The sequence below is a fragment of the Alosa alosa genome, chromosome 6 (assembly GCF_017589495.1).
Source record: "Alosa alosa isolate M-15738 ecotype Scorff River chromosome 6, AALO_Geno_1.1, whole genome shotgun sequence".
Lineage (NCBI taxonomy): Eukaryota > Metazoa > Chordata > Actinopteri > Clupeiformes > Clupeidae > Alosa > Alosa alosa.
The window spans coordinates 9066577-9083731 of record NC_063194.1 but is presented as its reverse complement, the minus strand read 5'-3'; the positions used below and the strand labels follow the sequence as shown (position 1 = coordinate 9083731).

The following is a 17155-nucleotide window of genomic DNA, read 5'->3' as shown; positions in this document are numbered from 1 at the left end:
AATGGAAGAACAATTAGGCAAACTAAAGGGGTCTGATTCCAACCAAGAGCAACTAAAGTAATCAGAAAAAAACATGTTTGAACATGTATGGCTGAAGACCTGTACTTTGGCAGCCAATACTTCTCTGACTGATGTCATTCTGTTGTCTCAACCAAGCATATTCCACAACAGAGACTCCAGCACCCAGGAATATTTTCCTTGCTCCATAGGGTGGATCCCCTCTGTAGTGTGCACCTGCAGAATGTGAGGCAGGGCTAATATGTTTGTGTCTCTCACCCTGTGGGAAGTTGCGCGGCGGTAGCATGGGGGCCATCAGACTGGCCGGGTTCTGCAGGTTGAGCCCCGGCTCTCTGCCCTCTGACCCGTCTAAGCTCCAGCTGCTGGGGGCGGCAGGGAACCCTGCGAGAGGACACAGCTCATCAGCGACCGCGGGGGCAAAACTCAGGTCCACTCAGTGCCAGGTGTGCATTAACGTTACTGCATGGCTTACCTCTCTCTGGGAATCCAGTGTGACGATCGCCACATGGCTTACAAGGACTTCCTTGCTGTTGTAGGCCACGCTGGACATTGTTTGTCTGTGAACAAGGTTACATTTCACCTCTTTTATTGATCCCAACAAACTCTCCTGTGCCCAAACCTTGTCATATTTGAGTGCATTTAGACACAAAGTGATTCTGCTGATGGCTTTCAGTTACAGGGGCGCATACACTCTATGCACAGTGCATGCACAGTACAGAAATGCATGAACCACTTTTATCTGTTTTTAAATTGTATCAATATATGTATATTATCAAAATAATATCTATTCACTTAGAAGAAGAATGATCGATGCTTGACTGAGGTGCGTTCAAATTGGCAAATGTCTGCAAACAGTTTTCTACTTGCCTCGAGTTCTCAGTGAATGTTTGTGAACATTCACAAACAGCTGGAGGAGGTAGTGGCAGTACGAAATGGAATACAAAATCGTTCAAATTTAACTGTTCAGAGAAAATCATGTTTAGTTTGAATGTTTGCTTCTGTTCAAGGAATTCAAATGCACCTCAGATGTCAGGTGTCTGAGTGTCGTACCTGTGTGTTCTCAGTAGTGTTGTAGTAGTTGGCATTGTTAGATATGAGTGTTATACAGTAGTGTAGTAGTTGGCATTGTTAGATATGAGTGTTGTACAGTAGTGTAGTAGTTGGCATTGTTAGATATGAGTGTCGTACCTTTGTGTTCTCAGTAGTGATGTAGTAGTTGGCATTGTTAGATATGAGTGTTGTACAGTAGTGTAGTAGTTGGCATTGTTAGATATGAGTGTTGTACCTGTGTGTTCTCAGTAGTGATGTAGTAGTTGGCACTGTTGGGCCTCTCCCTGTGGGGGGGTAGCAGCATCAGCAGCTCCCGGCTGCTCTTTGTCTTATCTGGTAGGGAGGGCGAGCCTGGCGAAGAGACAGAGGGATGAGAGAAAGGGGCATGACAAAGTGTAAACATGTGAAATATGGCTGCACTCTCAATATCGTTTTCATGAACATGCATGGCGTAAAAAATGTACAACTTCGAAGAGTTTACAGTATCTTGGTTCACAAGTAGGCTAATTAGTTTCTTTTAAATTTTACTATGGAAGGTGTGTTGAGGTATGTTTTTCCTCAATAATGTCTTTGTAAAGACTTGTCAGTAATTGTTTGGGGTAGCACTTCTACAGTATCCAGCTCTTCCTCCATGGTGGCGGCTCCTACTGACCTCTGGTGCTGGAGGGAGCGGAGTTAATGATCTGAGACGAGGAGGACCGAATGGAACTGAGACTCGAAGAGGAGGGGCTCGGCTGTGGAGAGAGACGAGGAAGTGGACAATTAGCACATACTGATCCGATATACACTAACCAAGATGTCATGCATATGATGTTGGGTCTATTAGCTGTCCATTTACTTGAACGGCTTACACTTTTGTGTACTGTGTGTGTGAGTGTGTGAGTGTGTGTGTGTGCGTGTGAGTGTGTGAGTGTGTGAGTGTGTGTGTGTGTCAAGTCAAGTCAAGTCGGCTTTATTGTCAATTTCTTTACATGCACTGGTCATACAAAGAATTGAAATTTCATTTCTTACTTTCCCATGCAGACATAGACATACTTTAAATACAGACATAAACATACTTTAGACATAGACATAGCCATAGACAATAAAAAAATAAAAATATACAGACATACCACATACAGACATTAAAGTGCGAGACATATAGAAATATAGAAATATAGTGTGTGAGTGTGTGTGTGTGTGTGTGTGTGTGTGTGTGTTTAGAGAAGGACTGTGTGTGTGTGTGTGTGTGTGTGTGTGTGTGTGTGTGTGTGTGTGTGTTTAGAGAAGGACTGTGTGTGTGTGTGTGTGTGTGTGTGTGTGTGTGTGTGTGTGTGTGTGTGTGTGTGTGTGTGTGTGTGTGTGTGTGGACTAGACAGACCTGCATGTGTGAGGTCTCCTCTGTGTGCTCCATCAGTCCATCTGTCAGGACCATCAGAGGTCCAACCTCACCGGTCAGACGCAGAGAGCCCTGGAGAGGACTGCAGGCACACACATGGATATGATCAACAAGCATGAATTAGACTTCAAAATGTTTAGTGCGTTCATGTGTGTGCATTTATATGTGTGTGTGTGTGTGTGTGTGTGTGTGTGTGTGTGTGTGAGTCTGTGTGGGTGTGTGTGTGTATGAGAAAGAGAGCGAGAGAGAGAGAGATTTAGACCTGTTTCTATGTAAAAGCCTACTGCTCTCAGGGCTGTGTGTCACAATGCTGCGGATCCCTGAGCAGGCAGGACTTAACCTATCAAGAGCAGCGACACCCTGCAGGAGGAACACACAACACACACACACACACACACACACACACAGAGAGAGAGAGACAAATTAATTATGGAGTTTGTACTCTCAAGTGGATACAGTTGAATGCGTTAGTGGAGTTTAAGCTCACGTGGTATAGACTGTTCCTCATCACATGGAACTGATCAATGAGCTTTTTGTGAAGGGGACGCATTTCTGGGTGCACCAGCTTCTCATGGAGTGACAGGCCCACACCTAAAATGTGCACCTGAGAAAAAAAGACAATAAGGAGCATGAATTTGAGTGACCCAGATATATTTGTATATTTTGTACTTTGTATGTTTGTGTGTGTAAAGCTTGTACAGTGTGTGTTACAGTGGGGGTGGTTGCACAGCGTGTGTGTGTGTGTGTGTGTGTGTGTGTATGTGTGTGTGTGTGTGTGTGTGTGTGTGTGTGTGTGTGTGTGTGTGTGTGTGTGTGTGCATTGCCCACCTGTTCCTGCATCAATTCCTTCAACTGTGTTATTTTCTCTGCCTCCTCAGGGTGGCTACTGATAAAATCTTTATCAAAGAAAGCCTGTGAAAACAAAGGGAGGGAGAGGAAGAGAGAGAGAGAGAGAGAGCAAGAGAGAGAGAGACTTTTACATAAATATGTTTTGTGAAAGCATAATTATTTTCACTTTAATTTCCATCTGTCATTCTCTATCTTCTATTTGTAAACCCAGGAACACACATAGCCTCTCGCTATTGTGATGCTGACAATCCTTTATCAGAATGAAGACACCCACAGGTAAACTGTTTAATGAAGAGATTGCCTGAAGGGACACATAGGCAAATGCAAGCAGCCCATGTACAGTCACGCTTCAAGCTACAGTAAACTGATTTTTATACCTCAATTATGAAATCAGTTATGGTCTTCCAAGAAAATCCTTGCCATCCTCTGGAGAGATGTGAGGATATCTTCACCCCAGCGTGTATCTAGGACACCTTTAGATATGCTTGGGGAGCATGCAGGACAGGCTTTCAACTTTACAATGATAGTATTACTATGAATAGTGTTGAGGCCTGCTCATGACCTAAAATAACCCAGGCAGGCTGTTCTTTTGCCCTCGCCTTTACATCACTACATTCCCTGTCCATTTACTGGCCATGGCTGCCCATTGGTTTCTCTCTCGGTGGCTGTAGAGATCTCTTTTTTTAAAGTATATATTTTTGCCTTTTTTGCCTTTATTTGGATAGGACAGTGAAGTATGACAGGAAGCAAATGGGGTAAGAGATGGGGTGGGATTGGGAAATGGCCGCAGCTTGGACTTCCGTGGGCACTTGGATCCAAACATGATATGGGCGCTGTAGCCAGTTGCGCCACAGCGCCCCCCGGCTGTAGGGATTCTTTTTTTCTGAGGTACCACGAGATTGTCAGCAAACTTGTAATGCAAGCTCACACAGACTAGTTGTGTGTGATTTCATTTCATATATGATTCCAAGCTGTTCGTGTTATTAGCTAAAGTTCATTTCATTCCACTGTCACTTCTCAGTAGGCATGGGCCAAATGATTCTATTCCGGGAATCAGTTCTTTCAGTTCCCTTCACCTTCACAAATCGTTCGTTTGATTCGTTCTTTCAGTTCCTTAAGTCAAAATATGCTTTAGAGCACCGTCTTGGTTGTCTTAAGTAAAATATCCTTTAAAACACAGTCTCATATGGTGTGTTACATCATTTATGTAAATATCAAGCTTAATATTAAGCACATAAGTGCCTTTTTTCATAAATAAACTGAATGGAATTCAGTAAGAATCATATGGCGTTTTTCCAAGTTATAGCACTTGCAGGCAGGCACGTAAGTAAAGCCAGCCCTATCAATTGTTTACCCATAGCAACGTGGTTGCTACCTGCTGTTACTCTCATTCACGTTTTAGACTCAATCGCGATATACGGTCGAGGGAGATGAAGCTCTGTTCGTTTGTATCTTTTATTACGTGACCATATTTTTGTATGTTAAAAAGAACCAGTTCTCTTGTTTTGGGAATCAGTTCTCGTCGTTCACCTTCGGGATTCGTTCTTTCTGACCGAATCAGTCGCGAACTGCCCATGCCTACTTCTCAGATCTACTGGCTCTGTAGATGTAGATAGCATGGAACACTGCTCTGACCCCTGGAGTAATCATCACCTAATGTAATGCCAATGCAGTGGCTATTAAAGCAACACCAAAGCACTTTTCCTCTGTCGCACGCATGCTATTTGTTTATCCAGCACTGGCTTTGCAAATAGCGATGTCCACAGACAAGTAGAGTATATTGCATGATTTTATGAAAGTATGGTGTATTGCAACATGAGAAGCAAGTCAAATTTGTAGTTTCTTATGTATCATTCCATCGAACTACAGATCCTCTACCCGATCTGGCAAACTACACGTGGGAAGGTTTTCTGTAGTGTTGTTTGTTGTTGTTTATGTGTCCTGTCCATACCTCCTGGTATCGGGCGATTCCTCCATTAACAGCAGCGTCCACGACCCCATTCAGACACATGCTGAGTAGGTTAATGTTGCCATTGTGATGGCGGTGCTGGTACTGGCTAATGAGGGTGCGCAGCTCCTGGTTCTTGTTCTCTACCACATATATGGCGTTCTCCAGAGGACTGACTTCCACCTAGAACACAAACACACAAACCACATGAACATATATATTATGTAGGCTACACACAGGCACTACACACAAATGTATGCACAATGTCACAAACTACGTACAACATACGCTTCTGTATTACCAGTAACATTTCACGGTGATGGCTAACTGAAGGCTAAATGAAGGCAATGTAATGCTCACATTTGACAAAGCTCTACATTTGAAGCAGACTTAATAGTTCTAAAGCTGTATTAGTCTGTATGTCTAAGTGAATGTCTATGAATCTCACCACTTCTCTCCTGTCCACTTCAAACCAGCGTGAAATTCCAGGTAATGGACGTGACAAAATCAGTGTGGTCCGTTCAATCCACAAACTCTGCAGCCAGACACAACATCATACCACAGTCAGACTCATGAAGCACAGTTAAATGTTAACTGTCAGCTTATAATAAATTATACAATTCAGCCAAACTGAATCATGAATAGAGTATCTTATAAATGAGACTATGAATAGTATACAACTTATGAGGGCTGTTATTTCATAGTGTTCGTATCTCTAGAGGTGGTATTTATTTCCAGGGCATCTTCTCAGGTTAGAGGACGTGTGTGTCTGAGGTGTACTGGATTTTAGTCATCATGGCATGCTGATGTTTAAGTACCCTAAACTCATTTTCTCTGTCTTTCGGGCCCTTGTGGAAGGGGCGGTCATAGTGAAAGCGGCTGATGTTGTTGGTCCGGTAGAAACGTTTGATGCGCTCAGGCACGCGTTCCAAGTGTGGACCCTCAGTCAGCTCGGACACTGGGGTCACTGCAAAGATCTGTAAATCTGAAAGGCAGGTCAAGGACCGAAACACACATCATTTCTCTTGCTCACACACATATTTCCTTCAGCTCTCATGCACACACACAAACACTCCAAACCACACAGTGGGTAGGATACACTGGGCATCGCTCTGTAGGATGGTGTCGTCTGGTTGGTTGGGGTGTTGCATAGCAATGGCCTGTGGGAATTCGTTCAGCATGCGCTGCTGAAAGTCCTCCAGCCGTTCATAGTCGTAGCCACGGCAAACAAATTCCTTATTCTGTCACACACAGACAAACACATACAGCATATACTATATATATACACACACACACACACACATATACACATACCTTCATTTTCCTTGACAAGTCAAACTTCTGACAACGTTTTCTTTGAGAGGCCTTTTCATCAGGCAATATACCTTCTTAGATACTTAGCTCATCCCAGAATTTTCTAGAATTTCTCTACATTATCGTATCAATAATTATCAAATATCAATTAATGGTGAGCTTGGTGAGTACACATAAGGGCTGACTTTATGGTAATACAGATATTGTGTCATTTTGTTATCTTTTATCTTTTTATGAGCACATTTCAAGATATTCACATTAGTGTGTGTGTGGGTGTGTGTGTGTGTGTGTGTGTGAGTGAGAGAGAGAGAGAGTGTACAAACCCTGAGGAAGAAGGGGAACTTGCGTCCATAAAATCCCATCCTGAAGAACTCTGGCTCCAGGCGCTGCTGCTCAATGATGTTGTCATAGTAACTAGCCTCCATTTTCTACCAAAGGGATTAAAGCAGAAACAGTAATTACACCATCAAACACCCAAATACACACAAGACTATACAGCAATCTAAAAATGGCGTCGATCAATGCATACCCGTATCCAGCTCAGACTGTGGTAATCATATAGGGTCTCGTACTGAAACGCCAGTTCCCGGCAGAGAGAGATGCCATACTCCCAACACTGCACATCCAAATACAAAACCACAGCAGGACAAGTTAGTGCACACAATGTTGACTTTCTAACATTTGTGTGCGTATTGGAGTGTGACTGTGAATGTGTGTGTGTGTGTGTGTGTGTGTGTGTGTGTGTGTGTGTGTGTGTGTGTGTGTGTGTCGGCGTATGTGTGTGTGTGTGTGTGTGTGTGTGTGTGCGTGTGTTTGTGTGTGTGTGTGCATGCGTGTGTGTGTGTGTGTGTGTGTGTGTTTGAGTGTGCATGTGTTTACTGTTGGTGGCCACATGCCTTGCCCTTGTTGAAGTAGTGCAGGACCTTCCTGCTGAGGCTCTCCTTGCGCTGCCACTCGCTCTGGGCCGGGTAGTGCAGGAACTCCCTCAGTGGCCTCTCCTCCCACTGGAGCAGCTCCCAGTACAGCAGCAGGGTAAATGCCGCCTCTGAACACACACACACAGACACACACACACACACGCACACACACACACATGCACACACGCACACACACACACACACACACACACACACAGACATACACACACACACACACACACACACACACACACACACACACACACACACACACACACATGAATGCATGACCACACACACACACACACACACACACACACACACACACACACACACACACACACACACACACACACGGACACAAACACACATTGATCAAATTAGTTTTAGTGTTTAATATATGTACCCAGTGAAAAACTGGGCCTCCATTAAGAGGCCCCTGAGCCTTCGTCTCACCTGTGTAGTTCTCAGCTTGCAGGTGGAGCTCATACAGCTTGTGGATGTAGCGGATGTACATGTCCTCCTTGGTGACCTCGGACTTGTAAAAGTTCTGTGCAGCAAACCACACACACACACAATGGCAATGTTATGGCTATCATCATATAGCGCTACAATGTTGTAATGCTGTGGACTCTCATATTACATTAAATGGAATTTTCCATTTGGTGGTGCCCTTCTTCTCTATTCACCCCTGCCCTCCAAACAGCCACTGTTGGATGGGATCTGATACATAATGCTAAATGCTGATGGATAGCTAACTGGCATGCGATGGTTAGATGCTGACAGACTGAAGAGAGGATAAGGAGGTGATTGATGGGTATGTTATGGGTAGAGGTGTGGGTATTTCTTACCAGCAGGTTCATGGAGCCATAAAATCTCTTATTCTCCACCTCCTCTGCTCTCACACTTTCCCTACACACACACACACACACACACACACACACAGACACACACACAAATAAACACACATTCACACATGCACACACACAAATATACACACACACATATACAGAGAGAGAGAGAGAGAGAGTCAACTTCCACACTCCACTCTGCCAATTGTAAAAATATCTGGGTATCACAACAAACGTCACAACGTCCTCTCTAAACGTCTCTCCCTGAGACACAGCCTCAGACATGTGTACCTGTAATCCAACAGCCGTTCAATGAGCCGTGTGACCGAGGTGACAAAAGAGACACCTGTCTCTCTCCAAGCCTCCTGCTCCATCTTCTCCAAGAGACTGAAGAGAGAAGAGGAGAGAGGAAAACAAGAGGGCAGAAAAGTAGAAGAGAAAAAAAGAGATGAAGAGGGGACGAAATGTTGCGGAAATATGTACATAATGCATTTTCATATATAAAGTACTGTAGGCTGCATATGCAATGATGTTTGTTTGCAGAGAGAGAAAGAGAGAGAAAGAAAGAGAAAGAGAGAGAAAGAGAGAAAGAGAAAGAGAGAGAAAGAAAGAGAAAGAAAGAGAAAGAAAGAAAAAGGGAGAGAGAGAGAGAGAGAGAGAAGGAGATGGGAAATCACCTGGGATAAGGTCCAAAGAGCTGTGTTCTGTAAGAAAAAAACAAAGTGTTACCAACCAGGCAGGAACTTTAGGCTGGACATATACAGTAGGATGATGCATAATTAAATTGTCTAAGGTGGTAATAACGTCTTTGACTTGGGGGTGACCCTTGCATCAGGACAGGGGTATTATCTACTGCATGGTATGGACATGGCAGGAGTGGGGTTTGGACCAGAAGCTTTATTCAAGGCGGAGGTTTGGGGGATTTGTGATCGGGATCATGGGTAAAGATGAATCATTTAAATCAGAGGGTGACCACTCACAGCAGGCTAAAAAGCTCCCGGTGATTTTCATCCGCTTTACCATCGGACACCATGCTGTCAAGCTTATCCATCAGCTCTGCCTCCACCTGCATATGAAAGACCCCCACACACACACACACACACACACACACACACACACACACACACACACACACACACACACACACGCAAGAATAGCAGGACATCACAGTCAGTGACACCACCCACAATCTGTATTATGAGCAAAAAAATCCTCTCACCAAAAAGTCAAAGCAATGTACGTTTGTATTGTTCATTGTAGAGTCAGAGTTCCCACTCCCCTGACAAAAAAACTGAATTTACATGACTTACTATGTAATGAATAGTACATCCCGACCAATGATTTCAGAGCACCCATGTAGTGTTCAAGAACCTTTGACTTTTTTAGAGTGGGAGATGATGAAATGGACATTGAATAAACACAGTTGGCAGACTCAAGCAAGCAGTAAAGCTAATAACCAGATATACACCGATTCTGCAAGAAAATATATTTGTATTAATACAATTCCCTGATAATTCCCTGACTTTCCATGTCTGGAATAGACTTTCTAAAATTCCATGATATCCCAAAAATTCCATGACCCGTGGGAACCCTGTAGATTTGTACTAGTATAACAAGTATTTGTGACTGATTAATTCCATATTCCAAATGTCAAACCCTAATTTAATTTCAGGAAACAAAAAAACAGCATTCAAGACCTTTTTCTTTTTATTATTTTTCTTTTTACCAAGATCTTATTGATGCCCCACCCGGACAGTAGTGGACTTTGATCTGATGAGGACTGGACTACTGTAGCTCCAGATGCTGTCCCCATCTTCCCCTCCCACTTGCTGTCCTGCTCTCCAGAGAGACCCACCTGTTTGAAGTTGCCGTTCTTGCGCTGCTCCCAGTTCATCATGTCGTGGAAGATGGGGATGATGATGTTGCGGACCTCCGTCTGAGGCACCAGAGCCACGCCCAGGAAAGGCCCCATCATCCCCGGCGTGAAGTGCTGCTTGTCGTCTCCTGAGGCAAACGCACGTTGGGATGGAATATATCATTGGAACGGAGAGACAGACAGACAGTACACCCCTTATGTGCGTCCTTTTCACTCTGAGCTTCGAGTAGAGAAGTTTGCCAGTGAATCTTTGTCTTAACAAACTAGTGTATCTATGATCCTATTGATTCTTCTGTGCAAAAATGTGACCTGTTACATAGATGTTATGTATAGCTATATTAAAGCACAATAAGAGCCTGTCTGTGATGGATAAACATCTAAAGATAAAACCCTGATTTAATTTCATGAAACAAAAAAAAAGCATTCAAGACATTTTTAAAAAAAACATTTTTACCAAAGATCTTATTGATGCCCCACCCAGAGAGCACTGTACTGGTACATAATGACAAATCGACTAGTTGGCCTATTATGAAAAATCAGTAGTCGTGAAACCCCTAGAGCAAATATGTGTGCTTGAAGGTCTCACCCAATTTCTGCCACATGCTGAACAGCTCAAAGGCCATTGTCACCCTCATGTCTCCATACCTGTAGATATACACACACTGATTACAAGCCTTGAATTGGGTGACTGGGGGTACAGTACTGTATGTGTCTTTGTGTTTATGTTGTTCACATGCCTTTCTGTGTATGTGTGCTTTTGTGTGTGTGTGTGTGTGTGTGTGTGTGTGTGTGTGTGTGTGTGTTTATGTGTCATACTGATCATAGGCCTGATCATACTTGTCCAACACTCTTTTCCTCTTGAGTGGGCTAAGGGACTCCAGCTGTAGACTGGGTTGACTGATGAACAATACAGTTAAACTGAAGAAGGAATTCCACACCTATTAAGAGTCAACACAGAGCACAATTCAGGTTTACCCATCAACATCACTCACACAAAACAAATACACACATGTGAACTCATGCTCTCTCACACACATAAGGGCAAACACTTTCTACAGGCTGACACTACACCTTAAACATAGTTCTCACATTAAAGACACTTTAAGATTTATGGCCAAAAATACAAACAACTCGGCACAAAAAAAAAGTATGACTGTATTTCAATGGAACAGTAATGAAGACATCTTTGTGAGGACTCCATGAATATGTGAGATGCTTATAGGCTTTGCATCTCTGAGAATTCTCTCTCTCTCTCTCTCTTTTTGTTTATTCTCTCTCTGGGCTTAGTGAACACTAGCATTGACAGGGACCCTTCCTGCTGTTAAACCGCAGCAGTGCTGACTCAACTCTTTACCTTGAAATCAAAATCTGGGTCAGAGAAGTTCTTCTGCAGTGCCGGAGAGAGGTGCTGGGTTGTCGTGACAATTATGCTGCAGTGGGAGAGAGATTTCAATAAATTACCTTAGCTGGCATCAACAGCAGTTATTGACAGCAACTATACTGTGTTATCGGCAGCAGGGAAGGAATAAATAGGCTATCACAAAAAAACGGTCACGCTAGCAATTACCAGCAAATAGCTCCTGAGTGCATTAATATGTTAGTTATGCATGATAAATATACTGACCAAAAATATAAACGCAACATGTTAGTTTTCACTCCTATTTTTCATGAGTTGAAATGAAAGATCTGCACATTTTAAGGTGGCATTTTATTGTGACCTGGCATAGCGACATCTGTGCAGTAATTATTCTTTATAAATCAGGATCTTTCCTCCACTGGGAGACATAATTCTCCTCGAGTGAGCAGAGATGGAGTGAGGGAACGTTTGTGTGTGTGTGTGTGTGTGTGTGTGTGTGTGTGGTACTGTGTGTAAGCTTGCTTACTGGCTGGTGAGGAGTCGCATTACACTCCAGTCCCTGGGAAAGATGCTGAGCTTCATCAGGTTCCGGAACACACAGAAGATCTTCAGGAGGAATTCCTGACAACAAAGCACTCCAAATAAGAGTCACTTCTGTGTGTTTGTGTGTGTGTGTGTGTGTGTGTGTGTGTGTGTGTGTCTGTGTGTGTCTGTGTGTGTGTCTGTGTGTGCGCGTATGTGTGTGTGTGAAAAGAGAGAGAGAGAGAGAGAAATAGAGAGAGAGAGAGAGAGAGAGTTACCTTCAGCTCATCCTTGCTGTGGAAGTTGTTGAGTAGGTGGTGAAAATGAGGATCAGACATCTGTCTGAGGAGGGACAGCAGACATGACACGTACTCCCCCTGCACACACACACACACACACACACACACACACACACACGAAACACTCCAATCAAAAACAATCCGAGCACTCTCAAATTAAACATCCTAATGCTAGGACAGAAAGGAATGGCTTGTGTGAAGTTAGAAGTTTGTGAGTGTGAAGTAGAAGTGTGAGATTAGAAGTATGTGAGTGAGAGTGACTGTGCCATCAAAGGTTTGTGTGTATGTTCCTGAGGGATCTATACCAGCAGTGTGTATGCCATCTATGTCCTGCTTGTGTGCATGTGCCTGTTGGTCAAGAGTCAGGACGTCATGATTTGTGTGTGTTTTGAAGTTGTGCATATGATTGTGAATATGTATATTTGTATGTGTGTGCGTAAATGTTGCTAGCTATGATATTGTATGTATATGTGAGGGAGTGTGTGTGTGACTCAGAATGTGTAAGCACGTAAGCAAGGCTGTGTGTATGCTATCTCAGACCCAGACAACTCGCCCACTGAGTACCACAGACAGTCTGATGCATTCTCTGACAAAATATGAGACTGTCAGTTCACCTCAAATTTACTGTCTCTGTTAACAGGCATTAGAACATACTGTAAGTACGTCTGTATGATGGGGGGTTCACTGTTATTAATAACCCACCGGGAGACATATTCTCCTCTATTCACCGGGAGACATATTCTCCTCCTCGAGCAGTGAGGGAGTGTGTGTGTGTGTGTGTGTGTGTATGTGTGTGTGTGTATGTGTATGTGTGTGTGTGTATGTGTGTGTGTGTGTGTGTGTGTGTGTGTGGTACTGACTGTGATCTCAGCGGTGCACTGGGGGCAGCGGGGCGCTCTGCTGCTCTCCACGGTCTGCGAGCGGCTCATGATGGACAGCAGCGTCTGCAGCAGCACGTCCAGCAGGCTCTCCACCATCATGTCCACCTCCTCCCGCACACACGAATCCTGACAAACACAAACACAAACACAAACGCACGCGCGCACGCGCGCACGCACACACACACACACACAGCAGAGAGACGGGGGAGGAGGACAGTGAGTGGGCATCTGGGCATGTGTCATGGGCTCCAACGTCCAGACAGAAGAGAGAAAAAAAAAGACAGACAGTGAGGCACAGAGAAAGAGAGGAAAACAAGACAGACAGATAAAGAGATGGACAGAGAGAGAGAGTGTGTGACAGAGGGAGAGAGAGATAGAGAGAGAGAGTGAGAGAGGGTGTGTGTGACAGAGGGAGAGAGAGATAGAGAGATAGAGTGAGAGAGGGTGTGTGTGACAGAGAGAGAGTGAGAGAGAGAGAGAGAGTGAGTGTGTGACAGAGGGAGAGAGAGAGATAGACATAGAGAGAGAGAGTGAGAGAGGGAGTGTGTGACAGAGAGAGAGAGAGAGAGAGAGAGAGAGAGAGAGAGGAGTGTGTGACAGAGGGAGAGAGAGAGATAGAGATGAGAGAGAGAGAGGGAGTGTGTGACAGAGAGAGTGAGAGAGTGAGAGAGGGAGTGTGTGACAGAGAGAGTGAGAGAGAGGGAGTGTGTGACAGAGAGAGAGAGGGGGGTGTGGGTAGGGAGAAAAGATCATGTGATTGCTAGTGCTAGTGTGTATCAGTTCACCATGGAGCTGGTCTTGATGGTGGAGAAGATGCTGGTCAGGATGCCTGAGCAGAGGAGCAGCTCCCTCTGCTGCCGCAGGTGCAAGTGGATGTGGTGGAGGATGACCGGCAGCAGGATGCTCCGGGACTCTGCAGGACAGAGAGAGAGAGAGAGAGAGATCAGGTTTCACTGATCAGTCCACATCTCAGCAGCATGGGTCACTTGTTAATCATGCCTCTATGTGACCCAGGAACAATCTGCTGTCCACTTAAGGGAATGATGTCTGTGTGTGATGTAATAGTTTGTGTGTGTGTGTGTGTGTGTGTGTGTGTGTTCTGACCTGGAAAGTAAAAGAGTCTACTTTCGACGGTGCGGGCAATGGACTGCAGCTTGACAACATCCAGTGACTGGCCAATGTCCACCATGCTGGGCATGCTGGCCAGCGTTCCTCTGACCAGCTCAGCCACCTCCTGCACTGTGAACATCTGCAGTAGCTCATCGAAGATGTCCGGGAAACTGTTCAACAGCGCCCCCTACAGAACAGAAGGGTAAAGGAAACCCAAACCAAATGTAATATCCATTGAACTAAACGAAACGTAAACATGACTGACAATAAAGCTTACTATATATTTTATGCATGTTTACATAACTGTATTACAATATGTGACTGTTTATGCAGGTCTTAGAACTAAAATTATTTTTATTTTTTCATCCTTGCCATACATGGCAACCAAGGATTGGAGATACAGTTTCATAGAGACCTTGTACATGAAAGTAGGTGCAGAAGAGATGCTCACACTGGCTCACTGTGGAATGCCGACCCACAACACAAATTCTAACCCCATACTGTTCCCTGGTCTTCCCACTATCAAGCCCACTGGGTAGGGGAGGGTGTGGGTAGGAATGATATGGTTTGTTGTGTGTGTGTGTGTGTGTGTGTGTGTGTGTGTATGTGTGTGTGTGTGTGTGTGTGTGTGTGTGAGTGAGTGGGTGAAAGACAGAAGGAAAACATTTTGTCCCCTTGGAATTATAAGGTTCTATCTACGTTCTATCTACGAGTCGTTTTAGAATTCCATAGAGTTATACTAATAAGCGGAACAAACCTCTTTCGATATAATGTCCAAAAATGCATACAACTACAAGAAACACTTCATCTCACCTTATGTTGTCACAGAATAAGAAGATGTAAATTACTCAATTTTGACAAAAATGTCAGATAGAAGCTTATAATTCTAAGGGGAGGGTTTGTGTTTGTTGTTGGTTTGTTTTATTCGATGTGAGTTGTAGAGGTCACCTTCACCTGTGTGCAGATCAGCGTCTCGGAGTTGTGTCCGTCCAGGCTGAGCACGAAGCGGATGGAGTGGAAGAGCTCGTGGATGCTGACCCGGAATGCCTCCTCGTCCAGCCCGCAGGTGGCTCGTGAGTACAGCGCTCGTGACTGGACGATGAACTTGAACAGGTACTCCAGAGCCTACAGCACACGGTGGGGGGGGAGAGGTGCTCAGAGCCAAATAAAGATTCAGAGGCATGCTCTACTGCAGAACTCTATAGGGGGCCGGCATGCACCTATCTATCAGCATATATACTGGTGAGTGAAGGTCTGTATGAATGTGCTTTCTTACTCTCATTGCATCCTGGATGTGATCCTGGCGCACAACTTCGGCTGACCGATCCATATACCACTTCAGACAGCGAATCAACTCCCTACAGGCAGACAGACAGACAGACAGACATATACACACACACACACACACATACACACACAACCACACCACAAAACAATTTGTTAATGGGTATAATTACTTTCACGAATGCTTGAGTAATTGCTGACTTGCAAATTTTGAAATTTGTAGTGTGTGAAAAACGTCCTATCATACATGTGTACAAAGCTATGATGAAAAATATTAAAACATAATGAAAGCAAATAATACGTAAACATGTTTTTAATGTACGTCTACAGGTTGACGTGTGAAAAAGTGTGGAAGCGTACTTGTAGGCCAGTGCTCCAGCGAACTGGTTCTGGATGTAGGAGTCCATGACGGGCCGGAAGTGGTAGTACCTGCAGTCTCTCAGCAGGTTAATAATGAAGACCTGAGAGCAACACATTCACACTTAGGGCCAGTCCCTTCACGGGTCAGTAACTCTAAACACAGACACACACACACACACACACACACACACAAACACAAACACAGTACACACACACACACACACACACACACACACACACACACACACACACACACACACACACACACACACACACACACGCACACACATTCATTCACACATTTCGTCTCTCAGTGCCTCTCACCAGTGACTGAAACACCAGTGGTCCGTATTTGTCGGTATTCTCATCCAAGAGACTGAAGAGGGTGTCAAGGATGTCCTGCAGGAACTTCACAGCCAAAACAACAGCACAGTGGGTTATATGGGAATAACATGAAATGTGTGTGTGTGTGTGTGTGTGTGTGTTGCATACCTTGACAATTTCCTCTCCATTGATGAGACGCAAGCGTCCAAGAACATCCAGGACTCGCTCAGGATGCGCTTTCCACTTCAGTAGAGTCAGTAGATCCACTGAATACACACAAAAACACACAAAACACACACAAAAAACACACACACACACACACACACACACACACACAGGTCTATTAAAGTGTCTTTTTGGGTGGAGGCCAACAGTAAGAGCTCCTGGAGGGCTGTGTGTGTTGTGTGTGTTGTGTGTGCTGTGTGTGCTGTGTGTGTTGCGTGTGTTGTGTGTGCTGGGTGTGTTGTGTGTGCTGTGTTTGTTGTGTGTGCTGTGTGTGTTGCGTGTGCTGTGTGTGTTGTGTGTGTTGCTGTGTGCTGTGTGTGTTGTGTGTGTTGTGTGTGTTGTGTGTGCTGTGTGTGTTGTGTGTGCTGTGTGTGTTGTGTGTGCTGTATGTGCTGTGTGTTGTGTGTGCTGTGTGTGCTGTGTGTGCTGTGTGTGTTGTGGGTTGCGTGTGCTGTGTGTGTTGTGTGTGTTGTGTGTGCTGTGTGTGTTGTGTGTGCTGTGTGTGTTGTGTGTGTTGTGTGTGCTGTGTGTGCGGTACCGTTCTGTGTGAGTTTGGTGGAGGCCAGCAGGGTGTGCGTTGTGTGTGTTGTGT

General features: G+C 44.5%; 1 protein-coding gene across 2 annotated transcripts in view; it reads right to left on the bottom strand.

Moving 5' to 3' along the window:
• Window positions 1–17155, bottom strand: part of LOC125295821 (dedicator of cytokinesis protein 3-like) — a 41275-nt gene that overhangs the window by 3902 nt on the left and 20218 nt on the right. The window contains exons 19-52 of one of the 2 annotated variants that reach the window (XM_048245340.1): window positions 16507–16604; window positions 16339–16422; window positions 16015–16115; window positions 15647–15728; window positions 15319–15495; window positions 14365–14557; window positions 14046–14173; window positions 13240–13386; window positions 12359–12457; window positions 12085–12179; window positions 11556–11631; window positions 11039–11139; window positions 10788–10846; window positions 10181–10329; window positions 9306–9391; window positions 9003–9029; window positions 8617–8712; window positions 8326–8386; window positions 7931–8024; window positions 7454–7602; window positions 7087–7173; window positions 6881–6985; window positions 6343–6484; window positions 6062–6228; window positions 5692–5778; window positions 5247–5426; window positions 3275–3358; window positions 2934–3050; window positions 2709–2806; window positions 2429–2528; window positions 1721–1802; window positions 1304–1419; window positions 491–575; window positions 277–399 (exon numbers count right to left, since the gene is read on the bottom strand). In XM_048245340.1, the coding sequence (XP_048101297.1) occupies window positions 277–399; window positions 491–575; window positions 1304–1419; window positions 1721–1802; window positions 2429–2528; window positions 2709–2806; window positions 2934–3050; window positions 3275–3358; window positions 5247–5426; window positions 5692–5778; window positions 6062–6228; window positions 6343–6484; window positions 6881–6985; window positions 7087–7173; window positions 7454–7602; window positions 7931–8024; window positions 8326–8386; window positions 8617–8712; window positions 9003–9029; window positions 9306–9391; window positions 10181–10329; window positions 10788–10846; window positions 11039–11139; window positions 11556–11631; window positions 12085–12179; window positions 12359–12457; window positions 13240–13386; window positions 14046–14173; window positions 14365–14557; window positions 15319–15495; window positions 15647–15728; window positions 16015–16115; window positions 16339–16422; window positions 16507–16604 (3675 nt within the window). The remainder of the gene's footprint in view (window positions 1–276; window positions 400–490; window positions 576–1303; window positions 1420–1720; window positions 1803–2428; window positions 2529–2708; window positions 2807–2933; window positions 3051–3274; window positions 3359–5246; window positions 5427–5691; window positions 5779–6061; window positions 6229–6342; window positions 6485–6880; window positions 6986–7086; window positions 7174–7453; window positions 7603–7930; window positions 8025–8325; window positions 8387–8616; window positions 8713–9002; window positions 9030–9305; window positions 9392–10180; window positions 10330–10787; window positions 10847–11038; window positions 11140–11555; window positions 11632–12084; window positions 12180–12358; window positions 12458–13239; window positions 13387–14045; window positions 14174–14364; window positions 14558–15318; window positions 15496–15646; window positions 15729–16014; window positions 16116–16338; window positions 16423–16506; window positions 16605–17155) is intronic. The other variant, XM_048245341.1, reaches the window with a different exon arrangement.